General features: G+C 46.9%; 1 protein-coding gene across 1 annotated transcript; it reads left to right on the forward strand.

Annotated features, from left to right (window-relative positions):
- Nucleotides 1-13,222: 13,222 nt before the first annotated feature.
- On the forward strand, nucleotides 13,223-20,317 carry LOC149325115 (prostaglandin reductase 3-like). Its single transcript, XM_089563027.1, has 2 exons — nucleotides 13,223-13,730; nucleotides 16,855-20,317. Exons 1-2 carry the CDS (start codon nucleotides 13,380-13,382, stop codon nucleotides 17,626-17,628), a joined length of 1,125 nt encoding a protein of 374 aa, XP_089419153.1. The 5' UTR covers nucleotides 13,223-13,379; the 3' UTR covers nucleotides 17,629-20,317.
- The last annotated feature ends 1,066 nt before the right edge of the window (nucleotides 20,318-21,383 follow it).

Genomic DNA, 21,383 nt, shown 5'->3' on the forward strand with positions numbered 1-21,383 from the left:
CATACTTATATAAAATTAATAACAGCGTTACGAAATGCAGCAGTATCCGTAATTACAGCAATATTCTGGGGAAGGTGATTCCAGCTGACACAAGTTCTGGGTATGAATGAATCGTGAAAACATCTTGTACGACAAGGAGGGATCCAAACTTTGTGACGGTGATCAATGCGTGCGGAAATATAGGGTGGTCTTTTTAGTAACTTCTCTTTAAGATAAGGATTATGATAAATTTTGTGAAAAGTACATAATGAAGCTATTGACCTGCGATGGGAAAGAAGCTGTAGGGAAAGGTTAGTTTTCATGGCAGTTACACTACTAGTACGATGATAGTTGGAAAGTATGAAGCGACAACCGCGGTTTTGAATAGATTCTAAGTCAGAAATGAGAGATTCGACCCCAGGGTTCCACACCGATGAAGCATATTCCAATTTAGAGCGGACCAATGTTTTGTAAAGTAATAGTTTTAATGAACTCGGTGCACATGAAAAATTTCTGCGAAGGTATCCAAGCATGCGATTGGCGTTATTTGTAATGTAGTCAACATGAGTTTTCCAAGACAGGTTAGAAGAGACGTGAACACCCAGATATTTATAAGACGACACAGTTTCAAGAGTGATGCCATTGATGCAGTAGGTAGAGGGTGTATTAGATAGACGAGAAATGGGCAAATGCTTGCATTTAGTAATGTTTAGCTTCATATTCCACAGGTTACACCAATCCAGTACCTTGTTAATATCTGACTGAAGAACACATACATAATTATCATCATTAATTTCGCGGTAAATAACACAGTCATCGGCAAAAAGACAAATGGAAGACGATATATTAGTTGGTAAGTCGTTTATATAAATGAGAAAGAGGAGGGGCCCAAGAACGGACCCCTGAGGCACGCCAGAGCAAACAGGAGAGGAATCTGAATTGACGTTATTTGATGTTACGAACTGACTTCGGTTTGAAAGAAAACAATGCAGCCATGCAAGCAATGTGGAATCAATGTTAAGGCTGTTTAGTTTAAGAAAAAGAAGCTCATGTGAAACCTTGTCAAATGATTTAGAAAAATCCATAAATACAGAATCAGCATGGGACCCACGATCCAGAATGCTATGCAGGTCATTTGTGAAACATATGAGTTGCGTTTCGCATGAAAATGATTTACGGAAGCCGTGTTGGGCATTAGTGAAAAAGCAATTGGATTCTAAAAAGTTGACATGATGAGTGTAGATGACATGTTCCATGATTTTACATGGAATGCTGGTGAGCGACACAGGGCGAAAGTTATCAGGGCAATGTTTATCGCCAGACTTAAGCAGCGGAATCACCCTCCCAACCTTCCAGTCATTGGGAATACAGCCTGTTTCCAGAGACTGGTCAAACAGTTTGGTGAGGATCATGGAACTGTACATCTTTGTGTTAACTAGAAATTTCGAATTAGTGTTATCGACGCCACAGGAGGAAGAAATCTTAAGGTTTTCAATTATCCTCAGGATGCCAGTTGTCTCAAAAAGAATTGGATCCATGGGAAAAGCATCCAATACCGGACACTCCTGATTGGTAAGGGAAACATTGCCAGAAAAAGCAGCAACAAAAACACTGTTAAGAACACTAGCGCATTCATGAGGTGAAAATGCAACGCCGTCAGAAGATGTAAGTAGTATTGACGAACTATCTTTCTTGTTCACAGTGTTCCAAAACTGTCTAGGGTTATTAATCAGCAAAGCAGGCAAAGTACTGTTAAAGAAGGTGTCCTTAGCATTTTTCAGAGCTAATTTGTACTCAGCGGCCGCAGAAAGGTAACAGTCCCATCGTTGTTGCGAATTCGACGATTTCGCCGAGCGAAACAAACGTTTTTCCTTATTGGATAGTCTTTTTAGAACGTTGTTAAACCACGGTGATTGGCTATGTCACGTAGGCACGACGAGCTTTCTTGACAGCGCTTCAATTAGCAATGTCAGGTCACTTAGCAGCTTTAGGCTGTCAGCCGGGCTGGACTCAAACGCCTTGTTCACACTTTGCACTTCTGCAAGAATCGGCTTCACAAAAACGAGGTAAGCCAAGTTTGTCGTATCGCACATCATCGAATGCAGGAGTTCTGCTGCGTAGCACTTCTCAGTTATCCTTGCCGCGGCAAAGTGTGACAATTCCTCCCAATGGTCCAACACGCTACCGACCGCTGTTTCAACCGACAGCCACCTCGTCTGGCAAGACTGCAGTACCTTAAGCGGATTGTGTCCGTCGTTGAGTCTTCGATAGAGTTCGCGGTAACACAGCTATCACGACGGCGAGCGAGAAAACCAGTTGTAAATTTCTCTCACCAAATATTCAAGATTTCTCGGAAGTTCTTCCGCCAATTAAGGCACTCGAAACCGCCAAGTGCAGCGAATGGCAAACACATCTGACCAACGAGAGATTAGGAACACCCATGCTAAGCTTCTGATACACTCCGTTGTTGACACCTACCATCACATTGGCGTTGTCGGTCCCTATTCCCATCATTCTGCGCAAGTCAATTCCAAAATGAGCCAGGCACCCTTTAACTGCATCAACGCTTGACTGAGCTTTCGAGACGTCGAGTTCGACTGAACTCGGAAAGGTCGAAACTACTTTGCCCATCTTTTCGCTATAGTACACAATGAGGACACCCAATAGCTTGGTCACAGAAATATCCGTTGACTCAAGAATCAGGCTGTATCTCCCGGATCCTAAGTCGGACAGCAAATCCTCAGTGAAGTGAAGGTATAAGAGGCTCTTGATCAAAGCACTGCACTTTGATCGGTGAAGTGGGAGATGCTTAGCTCACTCGCTGTCGTGAAACTGGCTACGACACAACTCACCAAGGTGATCTGAAGCCAAAACTGCGGAGTGTGCGCATACGAACAACGCAAGGGACCCTTCGGCAGCGCGTGACTTGTCACACTTGCGATTTACAACTTGAAGAGTCGTCTGCCTTCCGGATGAAAACGGTGCTTTAGCCGAGTGGTGCTTCTTCGTTGCGGTGTGCGCGAGCAAATCCACATGCTTGGCAGAAAGCTCCGTCTTGCAGTAACGGCATCGCGCTCGTCTGGCATCGTTTGGAACTTCCAGTAACCAGTCCATAAGCTTAGGGTCCTGCAGCCACTCTTTCCTGAACTTCTGCACATATTTTACAGGTCCCATTTTGCCCGGCAGATTCAAAGATTACTTTCAAAAGTGCTGCAGAAATTGATTCAGTGCGTGTATCTCATCGACGTCATGCGCTCACAGCGACGTGGTGACGTTTTCTCGCAGAATTGAGAGTAGAATTTTACGAAACGTTTAATGCTCTGAAATAAAAGACATAAAATTGCCAAAAACCTCAAAAAAGCAGCCTAGACTTAAAAACCGCTAAAAATTCCGCCTCCCACAATACAAAATTTTCGACCGCTAAATAGTGCAGACACCCGCTAAATTTAGCCAGAAAATCGCTAAATTGGCAACACTGGGACATAGCAGAAGTGTTGCGCACCTTCAATTTGCGTTTCCGTAAAATATTTGAATGGCGCAAAGGAACAAACACAGGAAGACACGGAGACAGAAAGAGCGCCTACCACCAACTGAGTTTATTGCGGAAAGCACCACCTTTATCGCCAGAACATTATCGTCATCAGTGCGTTATCATAGCCAGGACAAGCTAACAAGAAGGAAAAAATATAAGTACAGAAAAAGATCATATGCATAAAAGCCAGTGAAATGCTACTCACAGAACACGGCATGAAAAGTTATGAGCACGATAACAAGATGGAATGTCATGAACTACACATGACCATCTAAAAAATCCAGTTCCCGGCCACTGAGTTTAACCGACGAAGTGCTTACGCACGTGGGCCCACCCTTCTGTACGTGAAATGTTTCGATAACACCCCTTTCTACTCGCTCCCTGCCTTCGCCGATAACCTTTGGCTCTTCCATCACCGGTCCGCAACCTTTACAATCTCTGCAGTGATCAGGGAGGTTCCCCCTTTCATTGTTTTTTATCGTCCGTTTGTGTTCACTCGCTCTCTCATTGAAACAACGGACTGTTTGCCCAATGTAGACACCCCCACACTTGAGCGGTATCTCATAGATGACCTTGGTCCTGCATTCCGTGTAACGCTGCACATGCTCGGTAGCGCACCTTGGGGGTCGTTTGCTCATCGTGGAGCAAATCTTTCCAAGCTCTTAACTTCGGAATTCTGCTGCCTCTTATCAGTTACTGAGACCTCATTCTTCGGGTTTATCTTGTTTTCCTTCTCCTCATCGCCTCGAGAGTTCCTAGTTGCCACCTGTGCGTAGCTGTTCCTGTCTGAACCTGCCCGACTTACTTTCTTATCGCTGTGCATGTCAGTGCAGGACCCATCCACGTGTCTGGCGCTGGAATGTCCGCCAATGTGGCTATCGATGGCGGTGTCAGCCATTTTTGCTTCCAATGGACGAAGCTGTTCTTGAAGTGTCCGCTTCTCTGCCCTCTCTACCTGTAGCTCTCTTTTCAGAGCATCCATGCGTAACGCTAGTTTGGTGTTCGCCTGGTCAGCCCTGTCGTGTGCACTTAATACGCAACACATAAAATTCGCGCCTTCGGCTTCCTCTACCGATTCGAAACGCGTTTCCTTCAAATTCACCGATGCCTCACACTCCTAGCATTTAACCTTAAGTTGCTTAATTATCTTAGCAGCATTCAATTATTACTGCTACAAAATGCTAGAATATCTATACAGGCTAAAAAAAACACTTACAAGCACGTGCTCAAATAAAATTCTGCCTACCGCAAATGCCGATCACCTAGAAACAGAATAACTACCTTTCTAAAATATACTGTAGTAAAATGGCAGTTTGGGCGAGTTGGTTAAGCATCTTGCAATAAAAACAGCGCAAGGACACAGGACGAGAACGGAGAGTAGACACACACGGTGCTGAACTTGCAACTACGTTTATTGGAAACACACGCTGCTTTTCAAGGCAGGGCGTCAAGAAAGCGCGCGCATGCGCTTTGTCAAAAATACACTTATCGGGTAATAAAATGTCTCCTAAAGGCACGTGTGATTATCGGTGCTAACCACTGTTTAGCAAATTCATTTCCTTAGAGGACAATGCTACTGAAGGCTGGCTGACACATCTGTTTCCTTTCCTCAAGATATGAAATGCCTCTGCTACTTCCCTCGTGCTACGATCGTTATGTATGAACAAGATTTCGGTGTCAACGAAAAACGGGGTGCACTTACACTCGAGACAATGCTTGGCCAAGTTTGTTTAACACTTTCCCAAAGAGTTTTGGTGCTCCAAAAGCCGTACATTAATGCAGCGACCTGTCTGGCCAATATAAGTACGGCCACAGGACAGAGGAATCTGGTAGACCACAGCAACCTTACACGAGACGAACCTGTTTGCATGATTAATTTTACACCCTGTTTTCTTTCCCATTCCATCCCTCTTCCTTTGAACAGCTGCCCCCACTTTGCCTACCTTATTAGGTGCCGAGAACACAACGTTGACACCATACTTGGCCCCCACTTTCTTAAATCTGTGCGAAAGGGAATGTACGTACGGCATTACAGCTATATTCTTTGTTCTATCTTCCACACTGGTGCGCTGCTCAGAGTCACGTTCGGGGGTTTTCAATTTTTTCAGGATCTTTTCCGCACACGACACAAGAACTGAGTCTGGGAAACCGGCCTGCTTACAGCGGTGTACCTGGGCGCAGAGGCTAGTCTTCATTTTGTGAGAACAGGGTTTCTTTAACGCCATACTCATGCACCCGGTTACTATCCCGTTTTTTACTAGTTTCGAGTGGCAAGACCTATAGTTCAGCAGGGGCTTCTCACTCCGAGGGGAGTATTGCCAGCACACGTGGTCTTTTTCGAAGACCAGCAGTAAGTCCAAAAATTGTAATGTGTTATGCTGAGGAATTTCATGCGTAAATTTCAGTCCGGACCCGTTCTTTACAAAACAATCTAAAACACTTGACATGGTTTCTGCCTGAGGGGACTTCACAATCACAAGGTAATCATCAACATACCTAAAAATGCGTATAAAACCACCTGCCAATTCATTCGCCACTTCCTTGTCGACATGACTAAGGAAGATGCTGCTGAGCACCGGGGCTACTTTAGATCCTATACACACGCCAGACTTTTGCAGGACTGTCATGCTAAACAGTGGTTAGCACCGATAATCACACGTGCCTTTAGGAGACATTTTATTACCCGATAAGTGTATTTTTGACAAAGCGCATGCGCGCGCTTTCTTGACGCCCTGCCTTGAAAAGCAGCGTGTGTTTCCAATAAACGTAGTTGCAAGTTCAGCGTCGTGTGTGTCTACTCTCCGTTCTCGTCCTGTGTCCTTGCGCTGTTTTTATTACAAGTTTCTAAAATAGTTAACTCACAAATAAGCGCTGGAAATCTATAGCTGCCGGCCAGAATAGACACGGCTGTTATAGGTCACTGACCTAAATTCTGCTCTTTAGCATGCACATCTCCTAACTAGCCTAAATCTAAACCTTACTTTCAAAATATTAGAAGAAAGTACTCATCTATTTGACGCAGTCACGTCGCTCTCGCAGTCGTCAGTCCGTCCGGCCCAGTCACCACGCGTAACTTTTAAACATGTAAAACAAAAAGGGGACCTAGAAAAGTGGCTCAAAGCCCAGCGATGGAACTACAATATTAGAAGGGAACTAGTCATGCACAACAAGGAAATAGAAACATACGCGATTAAACTAAATGAACAAAACTGGTGCAGCAGATCTACGATATGGAGAAGGGCATGAGTCTTTCTAAAACCTGGAATATCCTCAAACACCTGCTGGATCCGGAGAAATCAAAAACACAGGTAAACATAAATGAAATTAAAGCCAGGCACAACTTCGAAGGGACAGACAGGCGACTAATAGAGAAATTAATTAAAACGTACGTAGGCCAGGCGGACACCACGCCGCAACCAAAATACAGAGGAAAACCCTATACAGAACTAGACGCCCCCTTCACGGAAGCCGATGTGCGAGCAGAGATTGCCGGCCTAAAAAAGAAATCGGCTCCGGGACCAGATGGGATTGCAACACGATACTCAGAAATATAGACGACGCATTAATCTCGGCGTTAACAGAAAACATGAACAAAGTATGGGACACCCGGTAGCCTCCCGCAAACGTGGAAAAAGGCGAGCATGGTTCTCATTCCCAAACCAGGCAAACCGACCAAGCTAGAAAAAGAAAGAAGACCCATCTCACTAACCTCGCGCGTGGGTAAACATGTGGAGCACGTAGTGCAGACGAGATTAACTAAATACATGGAGAAAGAGGACCCCTGGCCGCACGAAATGGTCGGTTTCAGACCGAGCCTCAGCACGCAAGATATCATGATTAGACTCAAACACGACATCATCGACCATAAAACCGGAGACACAAAGGTCATACTAGGCTTAGACCTAACCAAAGCCTTTGATAATGCAACACACGACGCAGTACTCGCCGGACTCGGAGACATCGGAGTAGGCGAGAAAACAACTACATCGAAGACTTCCTCAAACAGAGAAATAGTCATGAAATTCCAGGACATCGAATTCCCCACGATTAAACTATGGAGCAAAAAAAAAAATCTCAGGGCTCCGTCCTATCCCCGTTTCTGTTTAACTTAGTAATGAGGGCACTCTCCCCTTTACTAAATGGACAACAAAGCACCCAATGCCAATGCAATCCCAATGCACAACAAAGAACGCAGAGAACACAGGGCCAAGGCCATAGCTAAAAATATGACAAACAAGAAAGCCGAGGTTGTAGCGTATGTGGACGCAACAAGCGGGAAGCATGGAGCGGCAGTATTGACAGTGGTAGATGGAGACCTCACACCCAAAATCACGACCTCGTCGCGCTGCCGACACGTAACGCCGGCCGAAGAAGTTGCAATAGCGCTCGCTTGCGTCGGTACTCGAGCGCATATAATTATTAGCTGTACGAAGTATTGCAAAAGGTAAAATTTCAGAGGAAGTCAAGCGTATCCTGAAAACTAACCCAATTAATAGAAGAATATCCATAATACGGACTTACTGCGTCCGAATCTGCCCCCGGCAACGAGGCTGCGCACAAGCTCGCTCGAGATCTCTATTACCGAGCGGCCGTAGAGCAACCCGAATGCAGAGGATTAAAAGATAGCATAGCCACATATAACGAGTTTACTGAGGAGGAGGATAAACTTTATTCCCGCCGACAAATGTAGCAGATGGTGTGGGGTTATAGCCCCATCAGGTGGCCATGAGCCCGTGGCGTTCGGCGACTTCTAGGGCTCTTGTCACAACCCGGATCTGTGTATCCGAGTCGGAACTGAGCAATGCGGCCTCCCATTGGTCTGGATTCGAGAGCTGCAGACCTCGACGTGGGGAGTCCCGAGGGCAAGCCCAGAGTATGTGGAATAGTGGCATGTTGGCCGCATAGCTGACAGGAAGGGGAGCAGACCCCAGGGTATATGCGGGCATATATCGCGGGGTTGGGGAAGGTGTTCGTTTGGAGTTTCCTCCACACAACCTCTTGGGGTTTGGTGAGAGAACTATGTCGGGGGGATATAGAAGTCTACCTAAGCGGTAGTGCATGGTTATGTCATGAAATGGAACCATACAGCTCTCGCCGTCCGCAGGACGGGCTGCACCACATCCCGGTCGACGAATCATCGGGCATAATTGTGGGCCGCCTCGTTCCCTTGATGAGATGAGTGCGCAGGGACCCAGACCAATTGGATCGGGCGGAGTTGGAGGTTAATTGGTGGAGTGGAGGAGAGATAGGGTGACAGGGGAGACTCGGCCTTTGTCGAAATTACGAATCGCAGATTTAGAGTCGCTGAAGATGGTTTCTGCAGAGGTTGAGACCATCGCCAAGGCTATGGCCGCCTCCTGGTCGACGTAGACCGCTGTCCGATCTCTTAAATATTTTTTGTGCAGAGACTCAGCCCTGTCCTTGTGGCGAGCGACATGACACTATGCGTGCATGTTTTTAGGAAGAGGGGTAGCGATAAAGTTACTGTGGATATGGTGCGGAAGCTGGGACCTTGTCGGCGGCGGTTGTTTCGAAGCGTATCCCAAGCTTGTCGAGTATGTGACGTCCCGTGGAGGTGTGGGTGAGACGCTCGTATTGAGAAGTGAGATGAGCTTCCGAGAGCTCCGTCACAGTGTTGTGGACCACTAATGCCAGTAGTTTATACGTGGCGGTCCGGTGGGAGAGATGAAGAGCCGCCTTGTATCCCTGTCTAATACGGCAGCCAACGCGGTCCCGTTCCTGGCAGCTAAGGTAGAGGTAAGGGAGGGTATATGTGAGGCGACTGATAACAAACGCCTGAACAAGACGTCGGAGATCAGCCTCTTGCATGCCTCTATGTTTATTAGCAATGCGACGAATTAGACGAATGGTCTGCGAGAGACTGTAAATTTAGCCAGTGTCGGTGTTTTTCCGATTGCTCTGGATGAGAAGCCCTAATACCCTAATCGTGGATACTTGGCGTATGGGTTGGCCACTAGCGGTAATGCAGGTGGGAGGGTGGCCGTGGAGGCCGGGTTGACTTCGTATGAGCAGCAGCTCGGGCTTCTGAGCGGAGCACGAGAGGTCGGCTCCGGCTACATGGCGCTCAATGACATCGACCGCTTTTTGAAGTGCGGGTTCAATCTCAGCATCGTTGCCTGTTGAGACCCAGAGGGTAATGTCGTCTGCGTATAAGGTATGGGATAGCCGGGGGATAGCGTCTAATTTAGAAGGTAGCGTCTGCAAGACGACATTGAAAAGAAATGAGGAGAGAACGGATCCCTGGGGGGTGCCATTGCTACCGAGGGTTATATAGGGTCTGAAAGAAGAGAGCCAAAGCTAAGTTCAGCTGTACGACCAGAGAGGAAAGTGCGTATATACTCCTTGGTACGGTGACCAGAATTTAGTAGGGAGAGGTTAGCGAGAATAGCCCCGTGCGAGACGCTGTCAAATGCTTTAGTTAAATCAAGCCCTAGAATAGCCTTTGTGCCCGTTCTTGTAGAGGGTCACAGTATCTCTCGAGAGAGCTGGAGCATAATGTCTTGCGTAGAGAGGTCTGAGCGGAAGCCAATCATGGTGCGAGATAGGAGATGGTTATCTTCAACGTAATGATTGAGACGGTTGAGAATGACGTGCTCCATCATTTTCCCAGCACAGGAAGTGACGGATATGGGGCGGAGGTGTTCCAGAGCTAGTCGTTTGCCTGCCTTCGGTATGAAAGTCGCGCATGCATGTTTCCATGATGCTGGAATTTCACCCGCTCTCCAGCGATCATTCATAATGGCAGTGAGGGCTTCAACAGACGGGTCATTTTAATTTGCGGAGAGTTTTGTTGGAAATGCCGTCTGGTCCCGGGGCAGAGTTAGGGCGGAGCTGAGTGAGAGCGAATCTTACACTGTAAACAAAAATATACCTAAAAGGGAGTAAAAATGGTGGCGGCCACCCTTTTTACTCCATTTGTGAAAACATTTACTCCATGAGTGGGGAGTAAAAAGGTGGACTGTCCTCCATTTTACTCCCATGAGGGAATAATGGAGTTAAAATGAGGATTTACCAGCATTTACTCCAGTCTAGAAAGGGAGTTAATTGTGTCAAATACTTCACCAGTGCCGAAATGGAGCAAAAAAAAACCATTTTGTGCAATCCGCCCCGCCACATAGCGTCTCGTCTGCTTCTGGTCAGTCGTGTGATAATGGCGGTGAGTGAAGACCACTTGGTTACCATCGTCGCTGGATCTCCGTTCACTTCTGCTACTTCACGGGCGCCTGCCGCGGTACAAGATATCGGCTTTTCGCCGTTTTCCACTACAGTACGGTACATAATTGAATTGCTCCTGCGAAGTCTCCAGTGCTCTAACCATACCTGAATTTCCTTTGTTTGTGTCGCCACCCCGTTACAGCCCCCGCTTAGGCCTAATTCTCACAGGCTTTTTTCAGTGTGGTCCTCGCAATGTATTACAGCAGATTATGTGTTTCATGAACATAGAACTGTGATAGAACATAGTGTCAACCCTGAGCTCTTGATTGAGCTCATGAGGCTACATTTTTCCTCAGTCATGGAAGCAAACACGGCCATTCCACACTACCATCAGGGGTGTTTTCAACTTTTCTGCTCTGGTTTTTAGTCAAATACAGCGTAGTGCATGACCGTGAAAACTACTCAGCGGCTCCTTCTCAGTTTTGAACTATTGATTATAATGTTACATCCCTTTATCTACAAACACGGCCAACCAAACGAGCTTGTACAGCAAAGGGAGACGACAAGCAGACGACTCCTGCCGCCTACGCCGCCGCTGGGCTTGCAGACGGAGAATAGAATGCGGGACGCGGAGTTACATTAGGGCAGCGCAGGTTCCCAGTTTGGTTGCCGGCGGCCCGCAGAGCTACTGCCCGTTTCCACCGCTGTCACTGTAAGAATGAGCCTGAATGAGGATAAATAAACTATAAACATCACGCCATTTTCGGGCTCCATTTCTATAAGGCAATAAAAATTTACTCCTTTTTCACTCCTTAATAACTTCCCTATATAAGGGAGTAAATAAAAAAACACCATACATATGGAGTAAAAAAAACCTCCTTTTGGGTGTGCGTTAGAGGACGAGCCATTTACTCCCTTTTGGGTGCTTTTTTGCTAACAGTGTAAGTGGAGGAGACGGCTGTCTGTATTGGATTGATCAGCCGTGGTAGGTGATTCTTTAGTAGTACACTGTAAACAAAAATATACCCAAAAGGGGGTAAAAATGGTGGCGGCCACCCGTTTTACTCCATTTGTGAACATTTACTCCATGAGTGGGGAGTAAAAAGTAAAAATGGCGTAATGGAGTAAAAAACACCATTTTGTGGGAGTGTGAGGAACAAGGATGAAGCCCAGTTCCTGTGCTCCTAACCACAGATTTTTACCCAAAGAAGGACATTTCCACCCTCGGATCGGTCTCTCCCCAACAATGAGATCTGGAGGAGGCTGGAAATTGCATCTCCCCAGTCTGGGTCTACTTAACGGTTAAACGACGCGAAATGTAAGAATTGCTGAAAAAGGGGCACTATTGATCACATAATTTGGGAATGTGCCGGTTCCCTAGGCACCGGCATAAACAGTAACAGTAGAGGAGCCTGGGAAATTTTGCTGCGGAGTGAAGACCCCGCCATCCAGCAGCAAGTCACCCGCCTAGCGGCTGGACGTGAAGCTACAATGCAACTTCACTAGCAATAAAAGGAGCACCTAAACATGCGTCCGCACCGCACGGCTGTCAGCTACTAAACTCTAGCAGTTCGCGAGCGCCACGTATACTTTCTCTGGCCAGAGTACAGTGTCATAGATAGAACACTGGCTACAGATAAACACTGTAGCCAGAGAAATAGTATATTCTAGGCACTATAGCAATAGTACTCCGATCGCAATTTCAGGTCGCGCGCTCTCCGCCGGATTCAGGCGCTCTATCACGGACCGTGCAGACAGATCCGGGCCTGCGATTGGAATTTACTATTAGAGCGAACACCCTAAAACTGTTTATTGGGCGATCTCGTGAACTCATCAGAGCTGGGCTCGGCGGCGGCGTTATCAAATACACCGGACGGCCATGGAAGAACAGGATCACCGTCGCTGTAGGTTGCGCGATGTTTTGTCACCGTTACCGAAGATTTTTTCAGGGTCGACCACGCCTTATCTGATAAGGCCCGGAGAGCATTAGCTGCTATCTCGAACGTTGTAGAAGCTTGCAGGCGGTTACAGTCTTTCCAGATGAATCATGCTGGATCTCCAATCAATTAGCGATACGACAATCAATTAGCGATACGGCCGCGAGCGGGTAGCGAGGAACAGTTCAAGAACATGGCAAAATAAGCACTTCAAAATTCGCGGCACCACCATAAGAACAGCACGTACGGTGCAACTAGACGCTGATGCGTGCCATGCGCAGCACCTTCTTTAACACGCTTCGAAGAGGATTTACTGGCTTGTGAACGTCAACTTCGGAAAATAAGCAAAAAAACAAGGTGGTACCCGATTTGGCAGCGCGCGACTGTTCAAATTGCGCGCCATTTCTTTAACGAGATACCGGCAGTTGCCGGCTGCCGATTTCCTTTTTCATATCCTCACTACTGAACGGGCTACCTGTTCGTCACACAGCTGTTTGAAAGGCCACGAGCATAGAGCTTCGGCCGCGAGGACACCGCCACCAGGGGCATCGTCCGCGCTTCCGAAAGGTCCGAAAGAGGAAAACAAACGGCCGTGTCGAGCACGTGTGCACCGCCTCCTCCGTGCCAAGCAGAGTCCGTCAGGCATTTCGCGCAAACAAGAGATACGAGGCGAGCGAGGCGCGGCCCGGCCCCTCGACTGCGGCTCGTCCCGGAAAAGTGTTGCACGTGTCCGCTGATAAACAACCGGGTGTGCCATGCTCGTCGCTCGCTTCTCGGCCCGCGCGTTGCTCCGGCGCTGCACGGCCGCCGACGCCCGCAGAGCGACCATGGCCACCAAGAGCAGGGTGCCTGCCGAGTACAGAAAGCTGGTGTGCGTCAAGACGACGCCCAAGTTCCGCGAGGCGGTCTCCGTCGTGACGGTGCCGACGCCGAAGCCGGGGCCGGGCGAGGTCCTGGTGCGGACCTGCTACGCCGGCGTCAACGCCTCCGACGTGAATGCGACCGCCGGACGGTACGAAGCGGCGCCCAAGGAGCACCCGTTTGACCTCGGTTTCGAGGCGGTCGGCGAGGTTGTCGCAGTCGGCCCCGACGTTGAAGGGCTCGAGGTAACTTGGGCTAACAGATATCCAGAGGTGGCCATATATAGTTATCCGAGGTAAAAGTTTGTTAATGGGAATCTGCTGGTTCCTGTAATGGTTTCGTATCTGGAACAAGCCGGAAACCGGGTTTGCTGCTGGTTGGATCGAACGGTCCCATAAGGCACTAAATGGTTCTGTGCCGGAATCTACTGGTCCCAGAAGGAAGCCTTCGGGTTTTCTGTTGGTCTATATAATCCCAATAGAGCGCGAACTTATTTTGAGTCGGAATTTGCTGGTGTTAACTGGAAGGTACAGGTTCTAAACTGGGACATCAGCTGGTTCCAGCTGAAAACTTCTTTTACTGTTCAGTTGAGAGCATTTTCTAATGTTTCTGTGGTTTATGGAGTTCAATTAACAAATTTTCAGCTAAATCCCTTGGATTTTGCCTGCTGTTAATTGCATATAATAGTGCCAACATATATTGCGGAAACTTGTTTACTTGCCACACACCATGAATACCTTTAGGACAACTCGATTGAATGTATGTATTGTAGTGATTTTGGTGTTGCTCTTGCTCTACCTCTACGCCATCGCTGCAGCAATGGTGTAGAGGTATTGCCTTGCGTGCAAGAGGACCGAGGTTCGAATCACAGTGCCGCACAATTCTCCACGTGGTTAAAAAAAATCTCCGCGTGTAGATGGAATTGCATAGCCAGGCCTGGGGTACAGCCTGATCCCGGTGACCACAGCTGACAATGCACTGCTTCACCAGAACAGGATTTCGCCACCCTGGTGTAGTACTTGTCCGCAACCTCCTAAAAAATGCGTAGAATATAACCAAACCCTGTATATAGCCTTGATTGATTATGTGGAAGTATTTGACTTAGTGGAAACCTCAGCTCTCATGCAGACATTGTGAAATAAAGGTGTAGAAGAGTGTTATGTGAAAATATTGGAAGATATCTATAACGACTGCACAGCTCCCATAGTCCTCCATAAAGTCAGCAATAAAATTTCATTAAGGAAAGGTGTCAGGCAGGGAGGCACGGTCTCGCCAATGCTATTCGCTGCCTGTTTACAGGAGGTATTCCGAAGCCTGAATTGGCAACAGTTGGGGCTAAGAGTTAATGGAGAATACTTAAGTAATCTGGGATTCTCTGATGACATTGCCTTGCTAAGTCACTCAGGACAAGAACTGCAAAGCGTGATCAATCAGCTAGACAGGCAGAGTAGAACGGTGGGGCTAGGAATTAACATGCAGAAAACCAAAGTAATGTTCAACAGCCTTGCAAGGGAACAGCAGTTCGCAATTGGTAGCGAGGTGCTTGAAGTAGTAAGGGATTATGTCTACTTGGGGCAGGTAGTGACCGCTGATCCGGATCATGAGAGGGAAATAACCAGAAGAATAAGAATGGGGTGGAGTGCATATGGCAGGTTCACTCAGATCATGAATGGCAGTTTACCAGTGTCCCTCAAGAGAAAAGTCTATGACAGCTGTATCTTACCGGTACTCACCTATGGGGCAGAAATGTGGAGGCTAACAAAGAGGGTTCAGCTTAAGTTGAGGGCAGTGCAGCGAGCTATGGAAAGAAAAATGATAGGTGTAACGTTTAGAGACTAGAAGCGGGTGGACTGGGTGAGGGAACAGACGCTGGTTAATGAAATCCTAGTCGAATTCAAGAGGAAGAAGTGGGCTTGGGCAGGGCATGTAATGCGAAGGCAAGATAACCGCTGGCCCTTAAGGGTAACGGAGTGGATTGCAAGAGAAGGCAAGCGTAGCAGGGGGCAGCAGAAAGTTAGGTGGGCAGATGAGATTAAGAAGTTTGCTGGGATGGGGTGGCCGCAACTGGCGGAGAACAGGGTTAATGGGAGAGACATGGGAGAGGCCTTTGCCCTGCAGTGGGTGTAGTCAGGCTGACGATGATGATTGTTATTGGCACTTGCTGAGGGGTTCAAAGCTGCGGGCAGGGTACATATTGTAGCACAGGTTGCTTCGTTTTTTTTTTCTTTTATTTATACTCTCAGTCGATTGAAGGTCTATAACAGTAGTGCATTTCTGTGTGAATCAAAATACAATAGAAGTAATATAAAATTTTGCAACATATTACAGAAAAACTACAACTCAGTACACTAGTAGTATCATCCATTATATGAAATGACATGATACTAAAATGACTCCTTCCTTGTTGATCACAAAGTCTGTCACTCAAGGGTGATCAGAGGAGTCAGAAAATTGTTGAAGTGTGTCGTAATCTTTAGTGAAAACAGAAGTGAAAAAGAACTGAAATTTTCTGTACATTCTTAGACAATTCTTTCATCCTCACCTTTTATGTTGTTTCTTTGTAGGCTATATGTATCTTCAAATTTTACCAGGTGCTTTGTAAAGTAAATTTTTCACTGTTACATAAATGAATCTCTTCCTTGATTCCCTAATACGATTACTTAAATGGCTTAATTCTTGCCTCATGTATGAAGCGCATATGTGTTCTTTAATATTTTGTGTGTGCTTAACATTCAGAAATGTTGGTAAGTTGGTTTTCTGGGAAAGAAAATGCGCAGTATCTGTCTCACATATCTCGGTGGACACCTGAACCACGCCGTAAGGGAAGGGAGGAAGGTGGGACTGACAGAAGAAAGCAAGGAACTTTTCAGAGAGGTTAGAAAACGAACGACATTGAAATCCCTAGCGATAAGCCCAATACCGGAACTTGTAGGCAGTTAGTCTAATAGGAAATGCATCAAATAGAAAAGCTTATATGCTGTTCTGTTTGATGTGTTTCTTATCAGACTAATTGCTTATTAATTGTGAGTAAGCAAATAGGCTGTTATTTCTTATGTAAGAATTTGAATTTGAGAAGCTATTAGATTCTGTGATGCCGGGAGGTAGCATTTGCAGGTCTATCACTGTCATCTGATGAAAGCATCAGAAATCTGATTTCGTTTGCTGTTGTGATTGGTCAGTGGAGTAACACAAGATGCCGCCTTGGACCATGGTGCATTGTTACCAACTGGTGTTTTCTTAAGTTGCATCCTGTCACAAAGTTCTGTCACAACCGCCACCACTGGATGGAAGGGCTGTTAATCAGGGGGATTATTGTGAGAGAAAAGTGGACAATCATTGCACGTTTTCGTGCACTTGTGGTGGCCGCAGGTGGGCAACTCGGTGGCAACGACCAACTTCCCCCGATTCGGTGCGTTCGCCGAGTACCAGTGTGTGCGGGCAGAGCGCGCGTACCGCGTACCGCAGGCGATACCCGAGGTGGTTCCTCTCCTGGTGAGCGGCCTGACGGCTGCCATCGGACTGGACCAGCAGGGACGGATCCGCTCTGGGGAAGTGGTGCTGGTGACGGCGGCCGCAGGCGGCCTGGGCCACCTGGCCGTGCAGTACGCGCGAGCTGCTGGCTGCCGAGTGGTGGCCACCTGTTCGTCCGACCAGAAGGAGGCCTACCTGCGTAGCCTAGGCTGCGAGGCGGTCATCAACTACCGCACCCACGACCTGGCCACCGAGCTGAGCAAGGTGTGCCCCGACGGCCTCGACGTCGTCTGGGAGACGGTTGGCGGGGAGACCTTCAACGTGCTCTTCAAGAAGCTGCGCCCCCGTGGGCGCCTCGTGGTGGTGGGCGCCATCCAGGGCTACCAGGGCGACAAGGTCTTCCCCGAGGTGGACCTGACCAACCTGCCCTACCGGCTTCTCTCGCGCTCGAGCGCACTGGCGGGCTTCTTGTTGCCCCACTACGCAGACTTGTACCCCGAGTACATTGCCAAGCTGTACATGATGCTGCAAGACGGCAGCCTCGTGCCCAGGGTTGATCTTGGGCAGAACGCTGAAGGTGGAGAGCTTAAAGGCGTCGAAGGGTGCATCCGCGGTGTGGAGTACTTGCACTCGGGCAAAAGCATTGGCAAGGTAGTTGTAAAGTTTGTCTGACTTTAAAAGAGTAGGAAACTGAGCTAGTTGGTCCATACTTCTGGGTGGGTACAGCAGGAACAACAAAACGCGGACGCGTTTCTTTCTGCGTCCGCATTTTGTTGTTCCTGCTGTACCCACCCAGTTCTCTGACTTCCCACAAATATGCCCCATCTTTTAATCCTGTCTCCTGGATGCAAAACGTGGGTAGAGAGCTGGAATTTGCCTAAAATGGCACAGCTGAGAGCACTGCATGGAATATGTACGGCCTGCCTGTGGTTGCTAGAGGATGAACTCCCTTTTGTGCTCGTTGCAGCTGATCTCAGTGCGGAGCCACATTGCACCACGGTCATGAGTCATTTCTGAAATGGTATGCAGTTCTTGCATTGGCATGGAATGAAGGCCTGTGCACCGGTTATTGTAGTTTGTTGCTTGGGGTCTTGTTTAGGTAGCGCTGCACTGTGTGCACAATGATTTGCTCAGGCTGAATGTATTGTGTATGCAAATATTTAGCACTACGACGAGCTTGGCAACCCGATAACTTCCAGTTCTACCACAAACAAGTGGATGTTCTCGTACCGCATCCTAGAAGTTCTAGCAATTCCAGGCAAAAAAAATTCCACATGCTTGACATTTTCCTCTGGTCTGTGTTGTGTTGTGTTTCGTCATTGGAAGAAGCCACCTTTTAGAGCAATAGACAGTGTAGATGACTCTCTGTTGGCACCACTTTCTTGTGTTGTAGCTGAAAAGTGTAACATTACCTGCTTGGTCTTCAAGGTGATGCTTTCTGGGCCACCACTGTCATGATGCAGATGTCGCTGTGAAACTTTTATCTTTTTTTGCCTGAGAAGAGTGTGAAAAGTCTGGTTGTTTTCTTTTATGCACTGAGCACCCATTTAATTTGTCCTTCAGAAGTTACTGCGCACTGTTGTGGCAGAAAAAGATTGTTACTGGTTGCACAAGCCACATATTTGCCTTGAAGGGCTGTGTTATCGGACAGTTTCTAAATTTTCTAAAAGGGTGCTTTCACATTATAAACAGAAGCCGTAGCAAGGATTGCTACGTGACATGTATTTGTTCCTTGTCGTGGCTTTTTGAGTTTGTGTATTTGTGAATACCGTGCAGGGAGCACTTGAGTGCCTTAACCAAGCAGTATCAGGGTGGGCTGGGTGCCATCTTACTGCCACCTCACAAATATGTGTACAATACGGGAATAATATGCAGATTTGCTACCACTTGCCTTGTCTTAGCAGTGTAAAGGTGATGTCTAGTGGGTAGTTCATGTGAACATTCATGGCGTGAATAGAATGCCTGTGTGGACAACAAAGAGGGAAACACAGGATGAAAGAGCTACTTTTTGTCCGTCTGCCCTGTGTTTTATGTGGTAGGAAATTTCAGTTGAAGTAATAGATTGTCAAGAATGTTTGTTTTTCATCGAGTGTAGCGCTGGTGCCGTGGCCCTTTGGTGCATGTGTTGGACCCGTTCAAAGTGCTCCATAAATATCAGGGGAGCCCACTAAGTGGCTAATGTTGCTCACACATTTTCTATGCAGTTCCGTGCAGAGCTATGTGCAGTAGTATTATGTGATGCTGCAACATGTCTGAAAGGTGGCGTCTCACGCCGCGGTGACTCAGTGGTTATGGCGCTCGGCTGCTGACCTGGAAGATGTGGGTTTGATCCGGCTGTGGTGGCCAAATTTCGATGGAGGCGAAATTCTAGAGGCCCGTGTTCTGTGCAATGTCAGTGCACGATAAGGAGTCACCTTGGGGCGTTAAGCCCCCATAAATCATAAAAGGTGGCATCTATTCAGTTTTTGTTTTGCTCAGGTAGCAACGGGTTAGTTCTTGTGTATTAGCGCTGGTGCAGTGTACACACAGACAGATTGCATGCACAAGTCTCAGCAGTGCATACCAGCAAGCTCAATGAGCGCCTCTTGCATTAAGCCGTCATTGTACCAAAGTGATCAGAGTGCCAATTAGGTAGGCAGGTGTGTACAGTTTAACATACTGAAGTTGTGTGTGGGCTGTGAGAAACGCTAGAGGAGGGCTCTGGATTAATTCTGACAATGTGGTGTTCTATAACGTTTCCCGACATTGCACAACTTATGGCCATTTTATGCAACAGTGTAAGGGTCCCAGACACTTTGCTGCTATACCACGTAGCCACATTTGTAGAGCTTGATCAAAGTGGGGCTTTATATGTATGTCGTGTGGTCCCTTACATAATAACTGCGATTCTGAAACAGGAAACAGTATCCATGTCTGTGTGGGCTAGGGGAACCGCTGTTGTGACATGCCGCTAAAGGCGGACCTTAAGTGTCCCTCCAATTTTTTTATGCTTTGCCTGCACTTTGCCTTTAAATGGGATTCGATCCCACAACGTCACAGTCAGCAGCAAAATGCAACAAAACTGCAATAGTAGAGGAGACACTGAAATACAGGAGTTGAACAAAGTAGAGTGTGGAACCCCAAGCACTAATAAACCTAAAAAAAAAAAAAGAGTGGAGAAACCGTGAAGCAGTAGTGGTAGGGTGGGAAATGCACTCCAGTACTCGTTTTTTTTTTTTGTCTTTTAAGTCCAGATTGTAGCACAGCATTACTCACTACTACAGTACTCATTTTGTGTTTCCAGATGAAATTGGAAAGTCTTTCCATGAAAAGAAAAAATGTGATCATTCACTGAACGAAATAAACAAATTTGTACAAATCCCTGCTGGACCATAGTTTCTCTGCTTTTAAAAATGGAGATCTAGAAGTTTTAATTTACTTTGCATCTGCTTTGAACTTGTGTAAATGCGGAACAGAATTGAGCAGTTATTTTAATAAATAAAAATATTCAGTTACGTAATTTCTGTCAGTCGATGCATAAGTTTGTTTAAATTGAGTATAAATTTTTCATGTATATGGGCAATGGGAATGGCCCCAGTTAAAAAATGAGTGACAGAATTTTTGCCTGAATTCTATAAACATGCGAAAGATGACGACGAAGACAGAGGATTGTCTGTCTGTGTCTTCGTGCCGCATATGGAGGTTGATGAAGAGAACGATGTGTGAGAGTGCGTTGCAGTCTACACGAGGCGTAATTGGCTGCAACGATAGCCCAGTGTTCTTGTGCACTAGCCAGCGAAGCTGATCTGTTCTCTCCACTGCAGGTTCGAATCCCAATTGCGGCAATATTTAATTTTATTTATTTCACTTGGCACAAAACCACGAACATCGCGAGACCTTGCTCAGGGTTTGCCGATCGGAATAGTGGCTTTGCACTCAAAAAGAAAAAAAAATTTCCAAATTTATGCAGAGAAATGACAGAAGGAAACTTTTGCTATCACCAAAGTATTGTTGCATCTACTTTCTGGCAACCTTTTCATATCTAGGCAAAAACGGCAGCCAGATGTGCTAAAAAACGAATCTGCAGAAGGTTTAATCCACATATGCCCAGCATCCTCATTGTAGGACGGCGCTTTTTTGTGCAGTAACTCTAAAAGTACATTGTGGCAAAGCTTGCACCCGCTAATGTAGGCTCAAGAGGGTTTGAACTTTTCCTCCTGTGCAAGGGTCGTGTTGTGTGCTATGCATGATGAGATCTCCCACTCTTCTCTGGATTCCATTTTTTTCTATTCGACTCCACCAACTACATTGTATATTCTGAAAGGAAACCACCACGCATGGTGGAAAATTCGATTTTAAAGTCGAATGTTTGAAGCTTTACCACATGTAACAGGTAGCGAGTTTTCCTAGTATCCTACATGGTAGGACGACTCAAAAGTGTGTTCAGA

The sequence above is a fragment of the Amblyomma mixtum genome, chromosome 10 (assembly GCF_055824585.1).
Source record: "Amblyomma mixtum isolate Tamu chromosome 10, ASM5582458v1, whole genome shotgun sequence".
NCBI classification, from domain to species: domain Eukaryota; kingdom Metazoa; phylum Arthropoda; class Arachnida; order Ixodida; family Ixodidae; genus Amblyomma; species Amblyomma mixtum.

Coding starts and splice junctions, on each gene's coding strand:
- LOC149325115 (XM_089563027.1), top strand. CDS start 13,380: ATGCTCGTCGCTCGCTTCTCGGCCCGCGCGTTGCTCCGGCGCTGCACG. Junction 13,731..16,854: donor CCGACGTTGAAGGGCTCGAG/GTAACTTGGGCT, acceptor TGGTGGCCGCAG/GTGGGCAACTCGGTGGCAAC.